Genomic DNA, 27,911 nt, shown 5'->3' with positions numbered 1-27,911 from the left:
CTGCTCAATTTTTCTTCTCCCAGGTGTTCCCTAGATATAATGTTAGTACTCTTTGGTATTCCTTTGGCTTCTAACCGCATTGTTTTCTGTTCAAGGGTATAAGCGTTTTTCCTTTTTCCAGGGTAATTATCAATTTAGGTTCAGGAGGCACTTTCCTACCTGTAGATGTGGATTGTATCTTTACACCCTTCCCACTTTCCAGTCGTCTTGGGATTTTGCCTTTGCCTGAATGGTTTCTCCCCTTTCTTGGCCACAGGATGTATTGCTTATAATACCTTCTTTCTCCACGTCTTTTTATTATCATCGGGCGTCGAGAACACTTGGTTCCTCCTTCTGTGTTTGGATAAACCTTACCACTTCTTCCTCCCTCCCAACATTCATTTCATGAGGGTCTCCTAGTGGCCTAACTAAAGTGGGCATTAGACCTTTAATTGGTCTCAGTTCCTCAATCATATTTTTAAACTGTAGACTTTGTGTCTTTAAAATATCATTATTCAGAACAGAAACCTCTAATAGACCTTGCAAGGGTTTTTGAAGGATCAACATCGCCTCCAATATAGAGGCACTAGATGTTCCTGTGACCTCCAAACTATACAATGATGGGCCCTTTAAATCTGTTTCAAACATCAGAGCTTTCCAGTCTTTCAATCTCTTTGGAACGAAATCGCTTTAGCTGTAGCGGGAGAATCTTACTCTCATCACTTAACATTGCGTTGCCACATTTAATCATTGCCACTTAGCTCATTGCTTTAGATCAGAGGTCTTCAAACTTTTGTTGGTTGAGCCCCCCCAGCTAAATTTTTTTGGATGTTGGGCCCCCCCACCACCTGACAGAAATTTTAAGCGCGTAATCGACACCAATAGGCCGTGGGAGGAGCTAGGATTGTGCCCACAGAGGCTTGACGTGCGCACCACTTGTTTTATTTGGCAGCGCGTGACCGCCTGCCTTTATTTTCTTCTGACCTTGCCCCTTTTATATGTATTGTTTATTTATATATTTTGCAAGCACGGCACGCTTTTACTATAGTGGCCTTGCACTTTTTCCCCCCTGGAGAAGCAGACAATGGCAGCCCCATGCCTTTCTTTCCAACAACAAGAACCCCCCCATCCCCTTCTTTCTAAAATAGCCGTTGGAACCAGAAGAAGGTCCCTCCGTGGAAACCAGCAGCTGTGAGCAGTCACATTCTGAGGTAATATTTCACTTCTATTGGTAAGTAGAAATCCTCGTTGTACAAAGAGGCGTGGAGCTCTTACTACCATGGCTTCCCCTCAGTTCAAACACATCTTCAAAGAGTTTCTGAATTTTGTTTAAATCAACAAAAAGCACATGGTAACTGGGCTAAGTCGGCGCTAACACATCTGATGTACAGAGTGGGACGAAGCGGTCTGATTTTAATGGTTTTCACACATACATATATGCATTTACAGCCCACAGATGATATAGACTCGATATTAAATGACAACCTCCCACCTACGTGCAATCCATACCATGAAAATAAAGGGACAGAATCCAGGTGAATTAGGCTCCTTAAGATGCTTCCTGAAATAGTTACACAAAGAGCCAGAAACATCTGCTTGGAACGACTTAAATGTGCAGTTTTTATACAGAACATGAAATGATAGCGGTCTCCTTGATTTCCTGCCTGCCACTGCTCAACACTTACCAAGGAAGCAGTTTATATACCACGATTAGGACTATAAAATCCATTCAATTCATTATAAAAATTTGTTACAGGAACCGGACATCATTTATCTGCACTACTACAAATCTGTCCAAAAAGCTTGTCGGATCAGTAATAATAATAATTGCTTTGCATGAGTGCTTGCTGGGAACAATATCCCCACTTAAAACAAACACGCCCTCAAAGTATGAACTAACTTGAAACATCAGCATCCCACCCTCTCACTTAAACTCCAAGCAGGCAACTACCACACGCACTCAAACACATACACAATTCATCGCACCATATGCTGGCAGCCGAGCTTTACTTCTCTCAAATCAAAAAGACCGACAAGAAGAGCTAATAGCAACAATGTATTTGTAAGGAAGCAACATTTAGAGCACATAAATATTTGACAGTTATGTCCACTGCTTGGCAGATGTTCAATGCATGTTTTAAAATGTTTATTCAAGTTATTCATACTGCTTAAAGGGCCCCTTGCGGAATTGGGAGATTTTAAATATAAGCAGCACAGTTTCATGATAGTTGGACTGTTTTGTTAGGCACGGGGAGATTGTGATTTGCCCAGAATCACAGGATGTTCAGCTTTATTGCCGAGACTCGAACTCTGGAAACTTTGTCTTTCTACGAAGAGCTAACTCTCCAAGGAAGGGGTTACTTCACGGAGATGAAATGCTTCAGCTGCAGTGGGAGGCGAGGTGTCTCCACTGCTAAAACCGAAAGTCTGTTTGTTTGTTTGCTTTCGGTTTTAGCAGAGGAGGCTCCGTGCCTCCCACTGCAGCTGAAGCGGTCAGCTCTGCGAATTAACCCCCTCCTGGGAGAGTTAACATGTCAAAAGAATGGGCACGTCCTGCCCCATCGATCTCCCCTCCCTCCCCCTTAGACATACCAGAATCCTACAAGAAGAATGGAGCGACGCCAGGAACAAAGGTCAGATTGAAGTGGAGTTCGCGCCCCCCCTGGGAAGGTGTTGCGCCCCCCAGGGGGGCGCGCCCCACAGACTGAAGAACACTGTTTTAGATTGTTTTAAAAACTGAAGGGATAATATTATGCTGTTTTAAAAACGTTTGATTGCACTCACCCTCTGTTCTGTACCGAGGTGTGTTCAATGCTCGTGAGGGGGTTTTAGCGCCGACTAGGCTCAGCTTTGGCTGCCATTTTCGGGTCGGCGTTCTAGTCGCTGAAACCGGACTTAAAGGATAAATTGATCGAGGTTGTGACCGCGCAGCGGGCCCTGACGTTGCTTTAGCTGTAGCGGGAGAATCATACTCTCATCACTTAACATTGCGTTGCCACTTTTAATCAGTGCCACTTAGCTCACTGTTTTAGATTGTTTTAAAAACTGATGGGATAATATTATGCTATTTTAAAAACGTTTGATTGCACTCACCCTCTGTTCTGTACCGAGCTGTGTTCCATGCTCGTGGGGGGTTTTAGCGCCAACTAGGCTCCGCTTTGGCATCCATTTTCGGGTCACCGTTCTAGTCGCTGAAACCCGACTTAAAGGATAAATTGATCAATGTTGCGTCCACGCAGCGGGTGCGCCAATGGCACGCCTAAGGCAAGCCCGTCTGTGCCCAGCCTGGCCCAGGGTCCACGACCTCTGGTACTGCCGTCCCAGTTAGATACTGTTATAGCTCGGCCCAGTAAGCTATCCTCAATTCAATTCCTGAAATGAACTGCCTTCACTTCCTCGATCCCCATAGTTTCGCATTAATCTGCCAGCATTGCCGATATCTCTCCCTCCTCCAACTCTTGTGGAATTGCCTGTAAAAACATTTAAGATTTTTCTACTTAATTGTAGATCTCTACCAAAGCATTCTGCTGAACTGAACATTTTATTAACTTCTGACACTCCAGATTTACTGTTTCTTATTGAAACTTGGACCAACTCCAACTCTGGCCCTGATATCATCCATACCCTTCCGCCTGACTATTTAATACAAAGGTTGGACAGGCCGACGGGGGTAGGAGGTGGAGTAGCTATCATTTATAAAAACTATCTGACATGTCGAACTTTTGGAAGTCCTTTGACGGAGTGTGAAAACCTCAATTTTTTGGTAGGTTTCACTCCTTTGCTCTCTCTTTCAGGTATCCTCATATATCGTCCTCCTGGACCTTTGGCCCAGTTTCTGTCCTCTTTTCCTGAAGCAATTATTAATCTAGCTACTACAGCCTCTAATTTTGTTATCTTAGGGGATTTGAATGTTCACTTTGATGTCCTTACAGATAAGTGAGGTAGAATTTTCTGCTACCCATGTGAAAGGGCATCTTCTTGCCCAATGTAAATCAGCAGGAGTTGCACTGCCGTAAACATATACCTATCCCTTGGTCTGATCACCATTTGGTTTCCTGTGATTGGTCTCCCTTGGTGTTTATTCGTTCTGCGCAACCTGTGAAGAAAACCACCCGTTGTTGGCGGAAACTGCAGGTAGAAGATTGGATCTTTTCCTTAGATGGCAGTACACCCTTAATTAATCCAAATCCGGAAGTGGCCAATGACCAATTTAATCATTGGATGGAAGACACCTTAGATCTAGTTATTCCCAAAAAGATCTATAAAGTGAAGGAAGGCCACAATAAATCGGCCTGGTACACTCCCCTGCTACGGAAATTAAAACAGATTTGTAAAAATGCGGAGAGAGTGCGGAGGAAAAATGTTTCCTCCTCCAGGAAAAAGGAATATAGGGACACTGTCAAAGTATATCAGACGGAAATTAAAAAAGCTCAAACTGCCTATTATAGCAGAAAAATCTCTTGCGCAGCAAATTCATCTTGTGAAACGTTTTGTATTGTCAAGGGACTCACACAAGGCATAGTTGATCCTGATCCCACTGATGAACTCTGTAATGAACTTGCAGATTACTTCCATAATAAAATTCAATCAATCCGCAGTTTGTATACCGAACCAGATTTAATCTTCCTCCCAGAAGCAACCATTGCTAGGAGGGAGACGCACACATTGGAAGTATTTCCTCCCTTGGATGAGGAAGCATTCCTTACTATCTCTGCTCTGGTCAAGAGTGGATCACCTCGAGATCTGGTCCCCCCTAAAATTCTTAGATCTGTAGTTGGCTTTGTTGGCCAATTCCTCATAGATATGATTAACCTCACCTTCTCCTCCGGAGTGGTTTCTCCCTTATGGAAGAAGGCATTGGAAAAGACATTGCTGAAGAAGTCTGGTTTAGATCCAGACTGTCTTGCCAATTATCGCCCCATTTCACTTTTACCCTGGGTGAGTAAAATCGCGGAGAAGTCTGTTAATATGGCTCTCTCCAAGCACCTGGAAGTGGGTGAGCTCTTGCATCCAACCCAAACTGGATTTCGCCCCTTGCAAGGGACTGAGACTTCTTTACTGGCCGTCGTAGAGGACTCAAGAAGATCCCTCGATACTGGGGGATCGATAGCCGCGATATTGTTAGATCTCAGCGCGAGATTCATTTGATGCAGTGAATTACCGTATCTTAATTCACCGACTTGAGGAGTTAGGTGTAACAGGAACAGCGCGTAATTGGTTGTGTTCCTTCTTGGAGGATAGATCTTACCAGGTTTTTGGGGGTGAGGCCATCTCAAATCCGACATCTTTGTACTGTGGAGTGCCTCAGGGGTCATCCCTGAGTCCCACTCTTTTTAACGCTTATATGGCCCCCCTCGCAGAGATTGTCTTGCCATTTGGGGTGCATATAATTACGTATGCCGATGATAGCCAATTAGTGGTGTCATTCAATCATAAAAGTGCTCCCTTAACTGGTCTGGGCCCCTTCCTCGAGGAGGTGATGAGATGGATATGTCATTCCCATCTTAAATTGAATGGGGATAAGACTGAGATAATGTTGCTCGGCAACCCATCCCCCCTCAAGGTTGTTTCCATCTGGCCATCATGTATGGGCCCTCCGCCGGTGCCCAAATCGGAAATAAAGGGCTTGGGTCTCTGGCTTGACTCTTAACTCAATTTTAAAACTCAAGCCTGGAAAGTAGTTTCCTCTTGCCTTGTCATCTTAAGATAGTTGCGCAAAGTGCTGCCCCTGCTTCCTCCTTTACTAAGGAAGCCTGTAGTCCAGGCGCTCATTCTATCTCGCCTGGACTATGGCAATACTGTCTATCTGGGTGCCCCCAGTGCGGTCTTCAAAAAACTTCAAATCATGCAAAACTGTGCCCCCCGGACCCTTGAGGGTGTCCCTAGTCGTCAATCTGCCAAACCCGTCCTTAGATCTTTACATTGGCTTCCTATTCAGGAAAGGGTTCATTTAAAAGCTCTTTGTATTACCCATAAGATGCTGGGGGGAAAGTGACCGGATATTATTTCATCTTTTGTCCGACCTTATAAAGCGCATAGACAGCTACGCTCTAATGATCTTCATCTAGCGTCTGTTCCCAGAATTAGGAGGTCCAGAAGTAGCGGACAGCTCTTCTCTTATAATGCTTCCAAACTTTGGAACACCTTGCTGCTCCATCTGCATAAAGAATCAGACCACTCTATCTTCAGTAAGAAGCTCAAGACCTGGCTCTATCCACACTGATTCGCCTTAGTCTACTGCGGTTCCACCCTAGCGCTGGGATGCCTTCGGGTAACCATGCGCTTTACAATTGCTACTTCATTTCATTTCATTTGAAGGATCAACATCGCCTCCAACATAGAGGCGCTAGACGTTCCCTTGACCTCCAAACTATACAATGATGGGCCCTTTAAATCTGTTTCAATAACATCAGAGCTTTCCAATCTTTCAATATCTTTGGAACGATTATTCATGTGATTATTGTCCCCTTTACTTTGTGTCATACTAGAAAAAACTTCTTCCTCCTCCTCCCCCTCTACCTCAATTTCTTGTTCGAACAAGGTCGGGAATAACCTTGGAGAGGAGGACAAACGAGGATCTAGGGGGATCTCGGAGATGTTAAAATGTTTTTGGTTCGGGGAGTCCAAACTGTGGGCTACCGGGTTCTCTGAGGTTTGAAGGATCTCTACAACACTCAGCTCCTTTTCAGATGGGTCCTTCACTTTAAAGTGTTTCCTCAAGAAGTCCTCAATCGCCTTAGTAGCTGATGTTCCTCCTTTTACACCATTTGTCTTTACTGTCTGAGGGGTCAAGTTCAATGACTGGGTTTTTCTCTGCACAGGGGGGCTTCCTTCCCATTTATATTTCAAAATCTCCAGTCTCCTCTCCCCCGTCTTTCTGTGTTTCTGCCATGATCTCCGCCCCAAGGCCTTGTTTTCAGACTTTTTGGTGTTTTTTAGGGGTTTCCGGGTTTTAGCTTTCCCTACGACCATACTTCTGCCACTGCCTCCACTACCTTTGAGATCCATTATTTATATACAGGGCAAAGGCCAAACTTGACGTCCTTTTTCGTCTACTTTCCTTCTACGCCCTTAATATTGTTTATCACCAGCTTTATGGCCGGCTCAAGCAGCTCCAACACTTCCACAGTTTTTTTTTTGTCTGTGGCTATTTTCTTTTCTGTTATCAGCGCATTACCTATTTCACTTACCTCTGTTCCCTGGCTGTACGCTCTCCCTGCACCACAACTCCACTGCAGTTCTTTCGCTTCTCTGCTGTGCCGCACACTGATAGGCACTGTAAAGCCAATACTCTCTCAGAGGCCCATCTGGGTCTCTACTTGGTAGAATGCAGCATGAAACCTCCCTGGGGTCTGCTAACTAGCAGGGAAGAAACTCTCTATCGGCACTGCTCTGTCCTCCGTTGTTCGGGTCCCTGGGCCAGTTTTGCTTGGGCGTGAGGCTTTCCAACCATATCCGCGATTACTCCTCAAAATTGCCCTTAAATGTTGAAGAAAAAATGTTGCGGTGGAAAACGCGGCTCGATTCAGATGTTTGGACAGTTGTTTGAGTTCGTTATTTTTTGGCATAAAAAAATCTTTGCTTTACAGTAAACACATTTTTGCAGAAAATTCTTCAGGAATTCAGCATCATTTGTTTAGCTTATTTGCACATTGTTGCAATGGTAGTAGCGCATACAAACAAATCCTCTTTCAGGAGCTTCATATGTTGACTACAGGGTACAGTTTGTATTGTATAAACAATCACTATAATGCGCCCCTCTAACTCTGGCTCGATGAACTATGCTTACCTGCATGACAACCTATATTTCCTGTGTGTCATAGAGCTATCACCCAATCAGTTATAACAAAGCATTGATGTGTCCACATTATTTCTAATTACACAATAATACAAAAGTAAACTCATTACTTAGTCACCCCATGTGAAAGAAACACATAGTGATGGATTCCTTACCTTAGAATTACCCCCCTGGCGTCAGACCGGATCCAGAAAGTTTTTGTCAGCAGTAACCCTGCACGTTAGAAGGTGGCGTTGTGCTGCTCCGCGTCCGTCGTTGGCCTCGTGGTCGTCGAGATGACGTCGCGGCAGCTACTTAGTTGCCGCCATCACGTGCTGACGTCATTAATTTCTTTTTCCGCGCCAGCAAGCGCAGATCCGGAGAGAGTGGTACCCCCAGTAATTTTTTAGGGTTTTTGTTTGTTTTTTTTCGAGTCGATCGATACCTGGTGCCTTAGGGATGCCGGCTTCAAGTCTTGTGGGGACTGTCATCGTATGATGTCGATGACGGATTTGCACTGCGTGTGTCTCTACTGCCTGGGGCACGGCCACGACCCCAAGTCGTGCCCCAACTGCCGGGTCATGACGCCGAAGACTTTGTGGGAGCGACCCGGAAAGTTGCTTGAAGTCCGGCAGTCTGCTCCGTGCCTCAAGGTTCCGGTCAGATGGGAGGTTGAGAGACCAGTCGCAGAGCCATCACCATTGTTCGTTGGGATCGAAGTCTTAGCACTCGGGGTCAGGTAAGACGAGGCATCACAAGAAGTCGAAGAAGCCTCATTGCTCACCGATGTCCCCTTGCGCAACGTGGCTAAGGGTGCGGGTGCTGTCTCCCCTGCTGCTCCGACGGAGCCTACAGTGTCACGGGTCCGACGGTGACTCCGGCCCAACTGCAGGAATTTCTGTCAGCCATTGGCCTGCCTCTTTGGGCTGACGGGCCCTGCCGGCACGTCTTCGGGCCCGCCTGCCCGACTGGAGGTCCTCATCCTTCACGGTCGGCGGCACCAGCTCCTGCATCACTGTCTGCTCCGGTTCCGGCGCCGCAGCGCCCCCAGGGATCCAGGCCTGGATCCCAGTCTGCGCCAGTTGACCTTGTGACACCCCCACCGACGTCGACCCCACCGGCACCACCTCCGATGTAGCCCGTGGCACCAGACGACGACGACCCCGGTTTCAGCCCCGATGTGGACACGGAGCCGAAACGGCGTCGCTCAGTGCTGATTCCGAAGCCAATGGGACCTTTCTTTCCCTATGTCCAGCCTCCTTATTTTAGGCCTGATCATCAGCCTTCGGTTGAAGGGGAGGACTGGGAGGGGTCTAAGGACCCTCTCACAGCTCAGTGCGAGTATGACCCGGATTGGGTAGAGGAACTGGGGGATGCCAGTGGTCTGAACACCTCTCCTGACCTTGGCATGCTCACTCTTCCTACTGTGGGTACAGAGGAGGGTGCAAGTTACTCAGTGGTGTTGCGTAGGGTGGCCGATGCCCTCCACCTCCAACTCCCTACAGTGGCTGTCAGGACTAACCTCCTGACAGAAGTGCTTCAGCCGGCGGCTACCTCTGCAGAGCCACTGTTGCCTTTTAATAAGGCACTTTCTGACGTTCTTTTGGGCACCTGGTCCAGGCCCAACACAGGGGCTCCTGTGGATAGGAACGTGGCCCGACGACATCGCCCGGCCCCGGGCGAACTCCCTTTTCTCTCCCAACACCCCACCCCTGAGAGCTTGGTTGTCCAAGCCTCCACATCCCAGAGCGTATTGCCTTCCACACCCCGGGACAGGGAATCCAAGAGACTGGAACAGTTTGGGAAGAAGATCTTTTAGTCTGCCAGTTCAGGGATGCGGTCTGTGAACACTGCATGCCTCTTGGGCCGTTATTCCCACTCTGTGCGGCATACGGTGGCGCAAGTGCTGCCTCAGTGTTCGGGGTGCGGACAATGCTCTCTCAGGCTATTGCTGAGGGGAGAGATGCAGCGAAGTTCAAATTAGGATGTGGCTTTGACACCGTTGACTCTCTGGGCAGGACGATTTCCACGACAGTGGCGCTCCGCCACTTCGCCTGGCTGAGGACTACTGACTTCTCGGGGGTTGTCCAGAACACCCTGCTGGACAAGCCCTTTGAATGTATTCGCCTTTTTGGCAACTAGGCAGATAGTGCGTTGGAGCGTTTTAGGGACTCGCGGTCTATGGCCAAGTCCTTTGGCCTTTCAGCCACTAGCTCTCCTCCGTCTTCTGCTTTTCACTCCTTTTATGGCCTCAGAAGGAGCGCCCCAACCCAAGCCACAGGCCGCAGCAGTCTCAGCTCGACTGCGGACGTCGGACCCGCAGAGGCCGGTCAGGGGGCCAGTGGGCGAGTCAGTCCACTTCCACCCCAGCCACCACTGCTCAAAAATCTTCCTAGTCCGGTCTTTCAGGCCCATCAAACACCAGTGGGTGGCAGGATTCGTCATCACCTCCCCCACTGGCGCACCATCACTTCGGACAGGTGGGTTTTACAAATAATCCGAAGGGGCTACTCCCTTCCCTTCGAGACTACCCCTCCAGCCATGCCACCCCAGTGCCACCGCATGTCTGAGGATCATGTGCCACTTCTTCAACAGGAAGTCACAGCCCTCATCGAGCGCGTTCCTGCGCCAGAAGTAGGACGTGGTTGTTATTCCCACTACTTTCTGGTGCCCAAGAAGGACAAAGGCCTGCGTCCTATCTTTGACCTCAGGGACGTCAATCGCTTCCTCCGGAAGGAGAAGTTCAAGATACTAACCCTGGCTCAGGTCTTGTCTGCCCAGGACCCTGGAGACTGGATGGTAGCGTTGAACATGAGGGACGCATATTTCCACATTCCCGCTCCGCCGGCCCACAGGCGTTACCTGCGGTTCATGGGAGGTCACAAGTACTTTCAGTTTATCATGCTCCCCTTGGGCCTTACCAGGGCTCCTCGGGTGTTCACGAAACTGATGGCAGTGGTCACAGCTCATCTGCGCAGACCAGGGGTTCCAGACTTCCCCTATCTCGATGACTGGCTGTGGAAGGCGGGCTCGCCCCAAACGGTCGTCTCCCACCTCCAGACTACGGCCGACCTCCTGCATTTGCTGGGGTTCTCCATCAGTGTGCTGAAGTCGCACCGGATGCACTCTCAGGAGCTCCTCTTCATCGGAGCGGTTCTGGATACGACGCAGTTTCGGGGTTATCCTATTGAACGGCGAGTCCAGGATATTCAGGCTATGATTCCAATCTTTCAGCCTCTATCCTGGGTTTCGGTCAGGATGACCCTGAGGCTGCTGGGCCTCATGGCCTCCAGCATCCTGCTGGTCACTCATGCCAGATGGCATATGCAGGCTCTGCAGTGGAACCTGAAGTTCCAGTGGGCGCAGCATCAGGGGAACCTGTCCGATTACGTCCAGATCTCGGAGGGCACTGCACAACAGTTGCAGTGGTGGCTCACGAACCAGCGTTGGGTCAGTGGCAGATCCCTCACCATTCCCCAATAGGAGCACACAGTGGTGACTGATGCGTCCCTCCTGGGATGGGGCGGCCACATGGAAGAGGCAGAGATCAGAGGCCTATGGTCTCCGGCGGAGTCAAGGCTCCATATCAAACTTCTGGAGCTCTGGGTGATCCTACTTGCACTGAAAGCATTCCTTCCCTCTGTCAAAGGGAGAGTAGTGCAGTTGTTCAGACAACGCCACCGCCCTGTGTGGTATTGCAACAAACAAGGCAGGGTTGGGTCGAGGACCCTATGTCAGGAGGATCTGCGTCTCTAGAAATGGCTGGAATGTCGAGCCATTTCCTTGACGTTTCAACACTTGGCAGGTTCTTTGAACGCCAGGGTGGACAAACTCAGCCGCAGGTTCATGATGGATCACGAGTGGCGTCTTCGCTTGGAGATGGTGCAAGGTCTCTTTCAACAGTGGGGAGGGCTTTGGTTAGATCTATTCGCCCCCGAAGTGAACGTGCAATGTCCTCACTTCTGCACTTTGGCATTTCCAAGGTGGCACTCGCTCAGCGACGCTTTTAGTCACGAGTGGAGCTGCGGTCTATTGTACGCCTATACCACTTCTACCCAGTGTGCTGAAGAAAATCAGGCGCGACCGGGCCCTAATCATTCTTGTGGCTCCAGACTGCGCTCAAAGAGTTTGGTATCCGGAGCTACTCAGTATGAGCATGGATCCCCCGATCCGACTGCCTCTTCGGTAGGATCTTCTGTAGTAGCAGAATGGGACGGTCCTCCACCCGAACTTGTCTAGCATCCAACTACGTGTGGAGATTGAGCGGCGATGGTTGATTCCTTTTGACTTGCCTCCTGAAGTCTGTGATATCATTCTGGCAGCCAGGCCTCCCTCACCTAAATCGGTATACGCCTGCAGATGGAACAAATTTGTGGCATGGTGCACAGCAAAGGCTGTGGATCCCCTTTCTGCCCTTCTTTCGGAGGTGCTTTTGTTCCTTCTTTCTCTGGCCCAGCAGGGCTCTGCTCTGGGCACTATTGAGGGCTATCTTTCTGCAATTTTGGCCTTTCTCAGGCTCCCTGATCTGTCCTCTCTTTTCAAGTACCCTGTTGTGAATAGATTTCACAAAGGCATTGCTCACCTTTTCCCTCCTATTCCGTTTGTGATGACGCAGTGGGACTTGAATCTGGTTATTACTTATTTGATGTGTGCTCCTTTTGAGCCGCTTCACAACTGTCCTCTGTTTATTGACTTTGAAGACTGCTTTCCTGGTTGCCACCACCTGCACTAGGCACGTAAGTGAGCTCCAGGCTCTTTCATGTAAGACTCCTTTTCTGTCGGTGTATCTGTACTAGGTTGTGCTTCACACTCGTCCTTCCTTCTTGCCAAAGGTTGTCTCTGCCTTCCACATTGGGCAGACTATCACCTTGCCCACTTTCTTTCTGCCTCTGCACCCTTCCAGAGAGGAAGTGGGACTCTACCGTCTAAAGCCCAAAACATGCGCTCTCATTCTACGTGAATCGCACACAACAGTTCCGGGTGGATACGTAGGTGCCACGAAAGACCGGGCGTACACCAGAGGACTATCTCCCAGTGAGTTGTCTTGTGTATCAAGGCTTGTTATTCTCTTGGTAAAAAGGAACTTCCTGTGGGGTTTGCGCCCATTCTACAAGGGCGACAGCAGCTACTTCGGCATTGGGACGTGGTGTCCCCCTGCAAGACATCTGTCAGGCAGCCACGTTGGCCTCGTTGCACACTTTTACTAAGCATTATTGCCTTGACAGTCAAGTCCGGAGAGACGGATTCTTTGGCCTTTCTGTTCTCCGTGACTTTCTGGTGTAATCTTGGTTTGCAGACCCATCACGGGGTTGGTATTGCTGGGGTATCTGTTCTAAGGTAAGGAATCTATCACTACATGTTTCTTTCAGATGAACAAGTTACTTACCTGCGGTAACAATATATCTGTAAGAAACATTAGTTAGTGATAGAGTCCTTACCTCCCCACCCATCCTCCCCATTCTACGAACTGATTTCTAGGTTTAAGGTCATCCCTTTCAGGGCCCTAGTTTCAATGCGCCAGTGGTCAGTATCTTACAATGCTCTGTGTTCCTGGCGCGGAAAGTCGTGTACAGAACTGACTTCAGCGCTCGTGGGCCCGTCTAAGTAGATCCAGCGACATCATCTTGGTGACTACCATGCCAGCGACGTACGCGGAGCCGCACGACGACGCCTACCGACGCGCAGGGAAAACTGACGAAAACTTTTGGGATCCAGTCTGATGCCTGGGGGTAATTCTAGGGTAAGGAGTCTATTACAAACTAATGGGTCTTACAGATATATTGTTACCAAAGGTAAGTAACGTGTTCTTTTGGGACATCAGCTGCTTAAAAAAAAAAGATTGATAGTTAACTGAGATAATTGGATTGAAAAAAGTATTGGACAAGCAAGACCCTTAACGATTATTTCTCTAAATCTTCAGTTATCAACAGCCCTACACTAGATATTGCCAGTATTTTACTTTTCGGGATACATTGATGATTGGTATTTGTGTTAGAGAAGCATTTTTAAATTGTAATCAAATATAGGGGATCTAAAACATGATGTGAGCTTTCACTAATGTACAAGATTTTTGAGTAAAAAAGTTCTTGAAAGTTTTACAAGTCACTTGTCTGGCCTTTGTTATCTAATTTTAGAGATTTGTGCTTTGCCAATACAACCATTTTGAAAAGTTAGGCATCCTCCAGTAATTTAAACAAGAATCTGGTAGGAAGAACTTTGAAAAGAGGTCCTACATTAGAGGCCTGTATTTAGGGACAAAGGATGGGTGGGTAAATTAGATGAGCTCTTGGGTCCTTTTTTGGAGGTATATGGTTAAGTGATGCATAATATAACACATTAGACAGTTTTTTTGTTACTTTTCATTTTGATTATTCCCCATCTGTCTTATTCTGGAAAATGTGTAAATTGTGATGCTATGTTCAAGTAATTAAGAATAACATGAAGAAATTACATTTTCTTTCCTCTCAGAAGCTACCCTGTTGATGTGTAGCATAATGATAGTGGACTTATGAATGGGGGTTTCATTTATTAAGTACAGCGGTGGCTGCAGGAGTGCTGCCATTCTAGAATAAAGTGTCACATTGTAAGGCCCGATGAGTAACATAATACAGTTAATCAGAAAAGGGCTAATAATTGCATGATCCTACAGCAGTGGTTTGGACAGAACAATATTTATCAAAGGGCACCGATAAAGGAGTGATTTTTAGTGAAAGCTCGAGCAGAATCCTAAAACAAGAGCTAATGATACAAAAGCAAAGAACACAATAGAATGTTTTGATCCAAGTCTGTTAAGAAAGGTGAATAGTAGTAGTATTCCATGTGTGTAAATATAATTTTGATTGATACTCCACATCACTGAAGTGTCTGGTGTCTCTTTTTGTAGAGAAAACAACATAGAGGAATGCGGTTTAGAAATGTTTTTCTCAGTTGATAAAGAGATTCTGGGTGAAATTCAGAGCCAAGAGTTGAAACCAGATGGTAGCAACATTCTGGTCACTGAAGAAAATAAAGAGGAATATATCAAGTAAGTGATTATAAAATGTAACTGATTATTTCCTTACATCGAAAACAAATCATTTGGTTCAAATGCTTACATAAATTTGAATCACAGGTAATTCTGTGGGTGCGCTCTTTTCCATTGGTTCCTTTTCTCTCTGACATTTATAATGGGAGAGACTTATGTACAAATCGATGTTGGCTTGGCCCAAATCATTTCTAGTTGAACGTCTACACCACGTCGCCTCTTAACTGGAACAGAAGAAAACCCTGCTCATTATCAGTTTGTTTATAGCTCAATCACTATGTGTTTAGTTTCTCATTATTGCTAGTAATGATCATTTCTGAGGCATAGATATTAATTCAGGAATTGAGACTGAAGATGTATTTTTAGTTCAAGTACAATAGTTTAAAATCTTTTCAGATTTTTATACTGTCTGGTACACTATTCAATGTCAAATTTACTAGTGATTGTGAGGTGTAATTGTGCAAGTAAAGAAGACATCTTAGGATATTACATTAATTTATGTTCATTTTTTCATCTGTGGTGCTCATGTACATAATGTGCCTGATGTTTAAAATCTTTTCAGATTTTTATACTGTCTGGTACACTATTCAATGTCAAATTTACTAGTGATCGTGAGGTATAATTGTGCAAGTAAAGAAGACATCTTAGGATATTACATTAATTTATGTTCATTTTTTCATCTGTGGTGCTCATGTACATAATGTGCCTGATGTTAACATACTACCATTTTTTTAATCAAAAGCACCCAATAGCTGCAAAGATAAGCCAGGGTACTGCTTACTAAACATTTTCATATCAAAAATGATGGTGGGGATCTTGGAGTTTAGTACCATTTTTTAATTAACTATGGATTAGATTTTCTCCTGACTATTTTCAGTAATTTTGTCCTTGCCATTTTTATACTTAGGACATTTTTTTTGCCACTATGGGTCGGCATGCTATCAATTAGTCTTTGGATACCAGCAGGTGATTGTTTTAAAACAGGACCAAATCATTGGCATACACTAATAATAGTATATTTTTGAAGCAACTCTTAATTGAAGGGATTGAACATTTTCAAAATAGCTTTCAGATAAAGATTAAAAAGCATGGGCATAAACCGAGAGCACTGCTTAAGGCCGTTGTTTCTCATTATCTTAATTGTGCCCATGTGTTGAAAGGAAATACTTTGAAGTAAATTTAACCACATAGTCTATACCTTACCTACTGAGTATGTATCACAGTTGCAGACTTCTTACTCTGTCAAACACTGTAGATAAGTCAATCATATAGCAGTAAATCGTTTTTTTTTCCAGTACATTGCTAAATGGGCCAGATCACTGTTATGTAGTCTGTTTTTCAAGCTCTGGCTTTGAATCCAGCTTGTTCAGTAGGAAGTATGTAATTGATTGCTATCCAATTATTTATGTGTTGAAAAATTAACTCTACAACTTTTTCCACTCACAGTCTAGAAAGTCAATCCTTCTGAAGTTACTAGAGAGTGAACAGTGCTCTTTTTTAATTAGTGTATTAAGGTCGCTGACAAGCCAAGGGTCAGGTAGAGTGTTTTTTCCAATACTTAATTGAGTAGTGGTAGTAATTTATTTGCCCAAAATATTGGGTTTAAGTTCAAGATGTGTATGCCATTAGGACCTGGCACCCTAGATTTTTTGTATCAATAAATTATTACATTCTCAGTCACTTGCAAACTAATTTCCAATTTCTTACCTACCACGAAAGGAAAGGTATCACTCAACATACAGGATACAACCGTGCTGTCTGTTCCAGACATATATAGACCTAATGGATCCAGGTTTTCATTTGCCAGACCTCATAGAAACGAGTCGCCAAAAACTCATGGCCTCTTTCTTATTAGTTCATTGGATCACCTGTCCCCATTTGCCAACAATATCCTTAGTTTGATCAATAATTCAATAGTTTGTAGTATCTAGTTCATGCTTTGCAACTGTGAATACGTTGTCCTTCTGTTTTTTATGGCCTGCACTCTGCATGAAAATACCCTGGACACTGCTAAAAACAATCCGGATTAAACCATATGCCTGCTAACCTATTCAAATGTGTTTTGTCTTTCTCTAGAAATTTAGTTTAATGATTATTGTTTAGAAATTACTAAAACTATTTTAACGTAGAGGCCCATTCCTTACCACTTTGTGTAGAACTAGTTTGGGTTTCAGATACTATGGTACGTACTTCTGTCTTCTTGTTACTTTACCATGCACACATATTTATGGTGTTTACCATGTTCCTACTCTACCTAGATTATGAAGCTTCTAAGGCTTCCATAGTTGGAATCTGGGGATGATGTTCACTGTGTGCCTGAACCGCAATTTTAAAGCCAATCATTCATGAGCAATTGATTAATGTGTTTCATTCCAAAAGTCCTATGCTTTCAAAATGATTATAACATGCTGCCATATCATTTACAAAGCGACAATGAAGTCCTTTCAGCAAGAAAGATTCCACTATTTTACAAACAGTTTTTCCACATTAACAGTTGACTTTCTAAGTCCATCTTCCAATTATAAGGTAACTGGAAAAAGAGTCCCATTAAAATCTTATGAGATAATAAACATATCACCCAGAAAGTGATGTTTAACTCGTGAATATTCAGCAGTAATAAAAACCCCTTGGGCCTTCTTGAAAGAGACAGAGTAATGGAATACAGTACTGGAATAGTGGAATATGCGCTTATCATTACTATTCTATTAACATATGCTTTATTTCTTGGTAGCATATTAATAGTCTCTTGAAAAGTAGGGTAACTGTTATCGCTCTTACTACTAGCCACATCCATGACTGTACTTTCCACTCGCCGTAATAGCACGTTTGTTGGTCTCATTAGAGACATTGGGCAAGTCAACATCATTCAGGTCTTTCACTGTTACTGAAAAAGTATCTCTCCATATATTGTGACTCCCAAGCACACCAGCCGCAAACTCCAATCACTGTATCCACATGAGATTGTGCCTGGTGACCACCCAGCCTTGCCGCTCTAGATATGAGTAGGCACTCTATTCAATTTTTTTCCTTTCTTTTTAATTACTGCTCTCTCCGAACCTTTGATCCTTATCATTGAGTTATTGTAGGAAGCTGGCTCTGTATATACTATACCAAAGTAAGGTATAGTGTGTTCAGAGTCCAGTAGATCCCCCAAAGGCTTACAGAGGTAAAAGTAGATAATACCTTACTCTCTATTTGTGGTTGTGTGGGCGAGCAGTGAGGCTTTATCAGAAGGTAGTGTTGAGCATTTATTGTACACACTCAGGCAAAAAATGATAGCACAAACTCAAAAACTGAACTCAGACCAATTGTTTGTGTAAAAATATTTCTTTTGTGGTATTTTATTTTTAGAACCAAGCAGGACTTGATGCAGGTATGTAAAGCAATACTTTTCAAGGCAGGTTGCACAATACAAGCAAGCTGAATGAAAATGTCTTGGTTACAGGTTTGTAGATCTTTAAATACAGTTGAAATTATTTTTGGATTAATTTAGATTACTTTGCAGATTACTTTTTCTACTCAGTGTGATATACCTAGATATCACACTGGGACATTTTGTGAAAGGTAAGTAAAACAGTTTTGCAATAAAATACAGTTGCTTAGGTTTCCATACAAACACCCTGCACAGACGTTTTTCAGACGAAAACAGTCCATGCAATCCTATAGAGGAAAAAGAGGTTATTGGTTTGCAGGTAAGTAAACAGTCTTTAGGGTTGACTTTCTGGGGTTGCAACCAGGGCTCCCCCTGGTCAAGGATGCACTCAAAGAGAACCCTCATCGGCACTAGGGAGGCAAGGTGCAGAGTGCTGAGGCCTAATGTTAACCAATGGGGCATAGGGGGCCTCTGGTTGGTGGCAGCTCACGGACACGCCACTTGGATGTGGGAGCAAACCTCCTAGGGTTTAGCTCAGGGCAAAGGGGGATCCGAGGTAGCACACAAAGTGCACCCACAGCGGCACAGGGGCAGGCAGGTTGCAGGGTGTTAGATTGGCGTTGGGTGCCCTGTTGGTTTCAACGGGGATTCTCCGGTCACAACAAACACTGTATGCTCGGGCACGAAGACTTTCTGGAGGTGACCAGTGTTTGGAGAGGTAAGTTGGGAAGCTGGGGGATGCCTGGACACTGTTGGTTGGGCCATCTAAGGCTGTGCGGCCTCGGGTGCAGGGTTGTCTGAATGCATCAGATTTCCTTACCAGCTCTGGTCGTGGTCAGGGGACCCTTCAGATAGAGGCTGCAGGTGTCGGCTGGAGACTTGAGGTAGGTCGGGATCACTGAATCTCAAGTCAGGATCGCTGGGACACCTCCTTGGGGTGTTGGACCATTCGCACTTTGGCTGTGGGCATCGGGTGCAGAGTGGTGCAGACTCACGAATCCGGCTGGAAACAGTCTGTTGGTGAGCAAATCCAGTGCTCACAGGAGACGAAGTATTGGTAGGGAAGGCAGGGCAGGTCCACCGAGGTCTGGGGGGTTGCTGGCTACTGGACTCGCCGGGGCTTTGCTAGAGCAGGTAGAGGTTGGTACAGGCCAGTAGTGCTGGGGCCAAGTCAGTTGGTGTCCTCCTTCTCCTCTTCTTTCAGTACGGCTCTTCGGTCCTTCTTCTCTTCTTCTTGCTTGTCTGAGGAGGCAAAGTTTGAGGCTGCCCCTAAATACGAACTTTAGGGGCAGGTAGGTACAGGTTGGGACCAATGGGTGCTTTCCTTGTAGTGGGTACACCCCCCAATATGCCACCCTACAGTGGTAGGGGGGCATAAGCCTAACCCTGGTTGGCTTGTTCCCCCATCTTCAAGATGGCAGGGACTGAGAGTTGTGCTTCGACTTGCCTCCCCCACCTGAGGGGTGGGATTGGCAAAGGTGGGCACACTTCTCCTCCTTTCTGGGTTTTCCCGACGATTCTCCCTCCCAAAGTGAGGCTTAGAAACGATGGGGGCCAGTTCCTGAGTGCAGCAAATGGTTGGGTCAGCTCACAAAGGCGGCAAGCCTTTGAAGCTGCCCCTTCTTGGACCCTGCCTATCCTGCGGGAGGATGCTTGGCACCTCTGCCCAGGATGTTCTTTGTTTCAGGACCCCAAGAGCGGGGGGCTCTCAACCCAGGGGTTCGGGAGGCTGTCAACCCAGGGATCCCGAAACATTTTTGGGGGTGGCAGCTGGTGAGCAGCTAGTCAGCCAGGACACTAGTGTTAGGTCATTTTTCCTGGGGCATCACTATAATGCCCGCTGAGTCCATTTAGCCTTAAATCCCACACTGGCATCAGTGTGGGTTTAATGTGCTGAGAAGTTTGGTACCAAACTTCCCATGATTCACTAAAGCCATTATGGTACTGTGTAGTTCGTAATGACAAACTCCTAGACCATATACTCTTTATGTCTATACTGCACTCACAATGTCTAAGAATAGACTTAGACACTGTAGGGGTACAGGCTCATGCACCTCTACTCTTACCAGTGGTGAAGTGTACCATGCTAGAGGGGTGACTTACCTATGCCAGAGGCAGTGGGCTATAGGCATGGCACACAGGGATGTCTGCCTTTTTGACTCTTCACTTTTCTCTGCACCAAAACACGCATCCTGCAATGGCAGTGTGTGTGTGTTAAGGTACAGGACCTCTATGGTGGCACAATATGTGCTGCATGCTTAGAGGCCTTCTCCCTGGTCACAGGGCCCTTGGTACTTTTGGTACCTTTTACAAGGGACATACACGTGGTCAGAGAACTGCCAATTGGATTTGCAATAGTACAGTTTTTGGGAAAGAACATAGGCCTGGGTACCTGGTTGGCAGGAACCCAGGACACACTTCGTCAAAGAGCATCAACATCAGGCAAAAACTAGGGGCAACTATGCGAAAACTGACACTTTCCTACAGTTATCATCTGTTTTCAATTCACATCTTCTGAAGCTCTGGGTTCACCTAAAGTGTTTTCATAGTAAATTGTGAGCTAAGATTAATTGAGTCGTGTCTTCAAAGAGTAACCTCAACTTTAATGCCCATAGACATCGGTCTCTCTTTATTATCTTTTACTAAATCACCAAGATCTGATGACTTTAATTCAGCTTTCATAGCTTCTAATTGTGGAGATTTAATTACAAGCCTAAAACAAGCGGATTGTATTTAGTCCGTCTAAAGATTTCTTTTTAACAAAAGTCAGTCCTGCTTTAAGATAGGTCAATACTATTCAGATAAATATAATAGGGTGATTATTGGACTAAAAAAGTTTAATATATCAGTAGTGCTTACATTATGTATATCCTCTGTTTTTTGGTTTAGGTGTCTTGTAGAAGGGCGTCCTTCAGGATCAAGACTTGAGATACAATTCAATCAAACCAATCAGTAGATTTGTTGAGCATGTCTTGTCACGTGTAAGGGTATCCAGGGGTAAAGAGGGTATTCCTTTTTTTATTGGCTCCAGGCATCTTAGTGCTGATCCGCCTTTCTTCATCATGTATTTAATGTAGAATAGTCTTATGGGTAATCTGATTTTGCCCTGTTTATATAAGTTTGCATGACTTGAAATTGACCACCATTAAAGGTTTTCATTAATTGGCAATAAATCAAAGTATTTTTTTTAACAAATGTACTTAATATTGACAACATCATCCATTCTTCCCTGTTGGTTCTAAAGTCTGTAGAAGAAAATATCATCTGAGTGACAAAGGCATAAGTCAGGGTCAGTGTCATAGTTTTTGTTCAGATTCAGCTTCCTTGGCTATATATTATAAGGACTAAATATGCAATGAGGAATTTCACTCAGAAGTTGATAGTCTCTTCCTAATAATGATGCTGGCCTTTATTTGTACTTGCAAAATTTCAGTGGAAACTAGATACTCCTCCTTAAGGGGACATTTCCCAATTCTCTGACTCAGCCTCATTGGAGGTCTAATCTTTCATCTTGATGGGCATTGGAGGCATTCAAACTAGCTTTGAATTCTAACTAAATGAAGTCTAACAATCTGATAAAAAAAATTCAGACTCCTACCCCTGTTTGTGCTGCCTTTGCTCCTGTTTAACAAGCCTCTCCTAGCCCCCCAGAATAGCTGTTTGGCAGAGCCCCTTTTTGGTCCCAGCAGTCCATAGGAGATTCGTTACAAGCCCTTGTCCAGCTCCTGGAACCACCACTTGTTCCACACGTAACCAGAGTCAGGTGGTTCAGACATGGTCTTCGAAGTAGAACCAAACGACTTGCCTATAGCTCCTCCGGACAGAAAGCCCCAGAATCTTAATGATTTGGGTTGCAAAGTTTTGGCTTCCAGCCTTTTGGCTCGAAGCACAGTTAATGCCACCTGCCTTTTTGGGCATTATGTCACGATAGTCAGGCTACTAGAGCACATGACGAGCCCATTCTTTGACCTGATGAGTGATGACATGGATCATACTAAACAGATCAATCAAAACACATTTTTAAATAGGCTTTGACTCTGCGAACACCCTCGCCTGGTCTGTAGGTACACCTGTCGTGCTGCATCAACACACTAGAATGTATTCAGTTTTGGATGGATGTCCAGTCTATGCTTGTGGACATCCCTTTAACACAAAATGGCTATTCAGAGAGAAAACAGAATTTTGCTTGGAAAGTTTCAAGAGCAACAGAGTTGCAGCTGAAGCTCTGTTCCTGGACTCCCCTGCGTGGCAACTCCACCAACAATATTAGAAGTTCAGAAGTTACACTAGGGCTGTGCAGTCCTGACAACAACCGTTTCAGTCTGTTTGCTGCCCTGAGTCAGATCTTGTTGGCTTGGAAGTCAGGAGATTGCCATCTCTGTTCAAGCAAGCTGATGCACAGTTTCTCAGTTTGGGTTCTTACTCTAAAAACAGTTTGGTTGCTTGTGATTACTTCTGCTTGCCAAGTCACAGAACATCAGGGTCTTTCAGTTTACCAACCCTTCAGTGTTCTATTCTGATCTGGTGTTCCTCGCACTGCAGGCAGTGACTGGCCTGAGGCCACCCGGTCACCGCAGACCACCTCTCAGACTTGCATACTAAATGAACTGTTGGAGAGACAGTGGGGATTATACACGAATAACTCTTTATTCGTTTATACTCAGAGCGGAGCCCCGTCTGCACAGTTTCTGGGAGTGGTACAGATGGAACTTAAGATCCGCAAGCATAGAGATACTTTATGTACATTTCATGAATGGTTAAAAAACGCCCACACTAGAATTTTCCAGGCATGTGTAGCAGAACAGTAAAATACAAAAAACAGTTTCTGCTCTCGCAACTCAGCACAGTCCAAGGCCGTTGCCCCGGACCTGCGATAAGGCTATCAGACAAGTGGTAGAGGGCCTCTATCTAGTGGGAAAACTATGCGCTGGTATTAACAGTTCTTCATTGTAGAAACGAAACAGAGGGTATTTCTCAGAAATAGCAGAGATTAGTTTTGATCATCTTACAAAATGGTGTCTGAACAGAAAATGGTGCAGCGAATGCTAAGTTATTCAAGGCACTGTGTAAGCATTAACGAGCCTAATCTATCAGCACCATCCCATCCCTCTTACCCTTTGGTTTAGGCTGTTGATATGGTACAGTCTGTCATTTGTCAACATTCTTCCCTCGATGTATAGACTGGATGCCAGGTGTGCACTGTCCTACTACACTGAGCACATTCAACATGAGGGAGAAAGGTCACCTATTTGTAGGCTTTGCTATAGCGAAGAAGAGCACGTCTTTGTATCGAGATTGCTACGCCCAAGCCCAAAAACATCTTCTGGAGAGCATTGATGCTTAAAACTAAAGGAATGAAGACTTTTCTTTTCACAGCCCTTTCATTTGAAACTCCTTTCCTGCTGAACTTAACAAGTTCCTTTTTTATCCATCCCTATAAAGGCCCTAAAAAACTTATTTTTTTTTTTAACTCTAAGACCCTCGCCAAGAGATCCTTTTGGTGGTGTGCACGATGTATCATTAATCACAGTATATCAATGGTTGGCCACTGTTTTGGCACCAATGGCTAGAATGCTGCCATGATTAATTAGAACATGTAAACTAGAAGCCACTATCTTGCTTGGAATAGCCCAAATGTTGCGCTGAATACTGATGTTGTATCATGGACTAGCTCCTGTTAATGAGAGCTAACCACAATGTTATGGAAGACTGCCATATGGCAAGTATAAGTCACCATTAGGTCAGGGGTACCCTGATTTTAAGGAAAGTACCCATAATGTAATTTAGGATACAGTGAGGCCACAAGTGCTCCCAAGCTTCACTATCTCCCAGTCATACGTGCAGTGCTTGTATTCACAAACTCAGTCATACACGCACACATGAAAACACAAACACACTTTTAACCCCACCCCAATCTCCGTCCTAACAGTTCATGCTTTTCCTACTCATGTTTGCGACCATTGGACCTCTACCAGGTTACAAGGTTAATTTGCCAAATCAGATGCTGGAATAGGGCGAACAGCTCACTCCTTCTAGTACTTGCTCCAGCTTGCCCCATCAAATGGCTTCTAATAGGGCATGGAGCAAATGATAGACAAGCCCCATTAAGCCAGCATTAAGATGGCATTCTGCACAGAAACTTTGATACCCAATCGTCTCAACTTTTCAGCAACCCAATGACCACAATCACCCACCCACTCACCCACCGCCTGGGATCAACACAGCAGACCAAACACCACCACTCTTATGAATTCCATCAACTTAGGAGAACCCACCGACCCATGCCCTCATCAACTCTTCAACTCGGGAGAGACGAGATCAGCCGCCAGCTCACCACCATCCTCAACTCCTCCATATCTACAGCCCTATTTTCCAACGCATGGAAACACGTGGAGGTTAGACCCCCCCTCAAGAAACCTTTGGCAGACCTCAGCGAACTCCAGAACTACAGTCTCATCTTCCTGCTCCCGTTACCCTCCAATGTCCTGGAGAAAGCCATCAAACTCCAACTCACTAAACACTTGAAGAGAAACAACCTGCTGGGCCTGTCCCAATCTGGTTTCAGCCAACCACAGCACCGAGACGGCCCTGATCGCTGCAACAGACGACATCCGCATTCTGCTCAACAAAGGAGAATTAACCGCACTTATCCTCCTGGACCTGTCCGCCGCTTTCGGCACTGTCTCCTACCCCACGCACATCGATCGACTATGCCAGACTAGAATCACAGACGATGCGCTTGGGTGGATGGCATACTTTCTCACAGGATGCACCCAGTGTCCTCCTCCATTCCTTCACCTCGCAACCCAAGCACACCATCTGTGGCATAACCAAAGGCTCTTCCCTCAGTCCAACCCTCTTCAACATCTACATGACACCACTCGCAGACCTAGTCAGATCACACAGCGTCATCTCCCATGCCGACGATACACAAGTCGTCCTTTCGCTCTCAGTGGACCCCACCTCAACGAAGACCAACTTCCACAACTGTATGAAGAACGTCACAACAACTACCTGAAACTCAACACGAACAAAACGGAAGTTCTGATCTAAGGCAGACACACCACCCTCTAGAACTATTCCTGGTGGCCGGCAGAGCTCGAACCAAGCACCACGCCGAAAGACCACGTGCTCAGCCTCGGCATCATCACGGACCATGAACTCTCCATGAAACGTCAGGTCATCGCAGTTTCCTCAGCCTGCTTCAACATGATCCACATGCATCACCAAGTCTTCAGATGGCTCCTTATCAGCACCAGGAAAACTGTGACACAGACCATCATCACCAGACTATGGCAATGCACTCTGTGCTGGCACCTTCACCGAACTCCTGCAGAGACGCCAGACATTCCAGGAATGCAGCAGCCAGACTAATCCTCAGCCTGCCCAGGAGGACACACATCACCCAGCACCTGAAGCACCACTACGGGCTCCTCGTCCAGAAGAGATGCCATTTCAAGCTTCTGACCCTTGCCTACGTAGCCCTCCCCGACCAAGGACCAGCCTACAAGAACTATCACCTTAATTTCCACTGACCAACCAGGAACCTCCGCTCCCCACACCTCGCCCTCACACAGATACCGTGTATCTGCAGCTGCTGTTCCGGAGGAAGCTCCTTCTCCCACCTCACCGTCAAAGCCTGGAACGCCTCCCCCTCCACACTGTCGCTGAACTACTTCAGGAAGAGATTTGAGACCTGGCTCTTCAACTGATACCTGCAACACAGCACCTGGATACCCTCTGGTATAATTAGCCACTCTGTAAAAGTTAGACTTGATTGATTGATACAGTGTGCTGTAGTTGTAAACAATCTAGTGAAAAAGTATTTTGGTTTGTGTTTTTTTTTTTTTGCATGTAAACGTGCAAGTGAAACTGGTGGGAAGGTACCATGTCGCCCATTATGCACAAGCCACTTCTGATGGTTGAACATTGCAGATTGGGGCCCTGAATTACTTTAAAGTGGACCAACCAAAGTTAATGTCAGGGTGCGTGTGCATTTTAAAGGAAGCAAAAAGTACTTCCTTCATGTCGTCTTATCTTTTTAAATGGAAGAGACTTTCAATATGTGGCATTCTGTACATAACCCAGTGAAGTCCTAGAAATAAATAACACTATCCTTTCTTGCCTTTAGCGCATCTTTGTTTACAGATTGATTTTGTAACATTTCACCTGTCAACTATTACAGCTTATAGAAAGCGCTTTTTTTTTTCACTGCACGGGTGGTCAAGGAATTGGTAAAGGACTTTAAAAAGTTTTACCTTGTAAGAGGATGCCTTTTTCTCACATGGAGGTTAATGTTTTATTCACACTAATGGCCCTGCTCTCCAAACCAGTTCACAAAGTCTCCTGTACCGCAGGTCATTGATTCACCTAATTTTAGCAGTCATTATGTGTCTCGACATAGCAAGTGAAATTCAGGCCTTGTGCTTCATCAAACCGTCAACTGAGTTTGACTCGCCACTTACGTCACCAATGGAATAAAGTGCCTGCTTGCACTGGTGGTCCAGTGGGCACCTAGGGTCCTTGATTTACAGCTGCATGCAGTTGAGACAAAAAAGAACATCCTTACCAAAATTTAGCAGCCTGGGCCAGCCACGTCTGAGCCATTCCTCACTTTTAAGCAGACCCTCTCTGATACCTTTAATGTCTCTTGCACAAAGTCCTCTTCTTGCCAACCGGTGAACAGGCAGCCGGCCAGATATCCTGGACCAGCTTCTGGCAATCCTGATTTTCCTACTAAATATCATACTCCCAAAAAGTGTGTGGTTCGGGCTTTATCCATTAAAGTGAGTCCCAGTTCATTCCTCACAAATCCTATGGATGGAGAATCCAAAAGGATTGAGGTTTTTGGCAAGCCTATGTTTTCCTCCTCCAGTCTAGAATAGCGGTCGGTGAATGCCGTCTGCCTATTCAGTCAATATACACATGCCCTGTGGGACATGGCCAGCTATGTCTCACTTGCAGTCCCAGAAGTCCTTAGGGCCTTCCTGTCTCAGGCAATTCTTGATGGACAAGACACAGCCAAATATGACAGCAGTTGGCACCACTCGTGCACGCCTTCGACAGGATTTCTTATGGATATGCCTTTTGATGTCTCACGCATTTGGGTGAAATAGAAGTTTCTGCATTGGTGTGCTTTAAGGAAAATAGTCACTGAGCCTTCTCTGGGTCTGTTGACCCCTGCCAAAAAAATTTTCCACACAAGTTCAAAGGAAAGACAGTCTCTACCAACCATTACAGAAGTCACATAATTAATCCAGTATTGGAACTTCCATAAATACACATGCTTGAATCATTCCCCGTTGTTGAGATGGGAGCCCCCAGTATTATTAAACGTAATGTCCTATTAGACATAGAACATAAGGCCCTAGGCCTTAACATTTTTGTAACATATCCCTGTCCTGTTGTAAAAAGGACTATACTTGGAACCAGCCAATCAGTAGACACCACCCTGTAGAACCTTCCTAGGAGAAGCTCCAGTCCCTCAGATTTTCAACTGCACGTCGTGCTAAGGGAGTCCCCACTGAGCTCAGTTTTCTTCTTCTTTCTCTATTTGGAGTGTTTTGTTCCAGTCAGCTATACTACCAACCCTGTACATCTGTTTTGAGGTGATTTAACTGACGCTCATCCTGTTGGATACACCTACAAAATGTATTTTCAGAGCCTGTGGTACTTTCAGGAAGAAAATGACTTCATATTGATCATCAACAAAAGGACTACCTTAACTGCCTGTATCCTGAACACAAGCCTAAGGATTG

The 27,911-nt window shown here is 45.5% G+C and overlaps 1 protein-coding gene across 4 annotated transcripts in view; it reads left to right on the top strand.

Moving 5' to 3' along the window:
* The window catches only part of ITCH (itchy E3 ubiquitin protein ligase), a 1,274,207-nt gene that overhangs the window by 923,849 nt on the left and 322,447 nt on the right, over positions 1 to 27,911 (top strand). For all 4 annotated transcript variants that reach the window (XM_086932290.1, XM_086932292.1, XM_086932291.1 and 1 more), the window contains one exon: positions 14,640 to 14,780. In XM_086932290.1, coding sequence (XP_086788416.1) covers positions 14,640 to 14,780 — 141 coding nt within the window. The remainder of the gene's footprint in view (positions 1 to 14,639; positions 14,781 to 27,911) is intronic.

This window comes from Lissotriton vulgaris, chromosome 7 (assembly GCF_964263255.1).
Source record: "Lissotriton vulgaris chromosome 7, aLisVul1.2, whole genome shotgun sequence".
NCBI lineage: Eukaryota > Metazoa > Chordata > Amphibia > Caudata > Salamandridae > Lissotriton > Lissotriton vulgaris.
The sequence above is the reverse complement of the archived record's forward strand: the minus strand, read 5'-3'. Positions and strand labels throughout refer to the sequence as shown.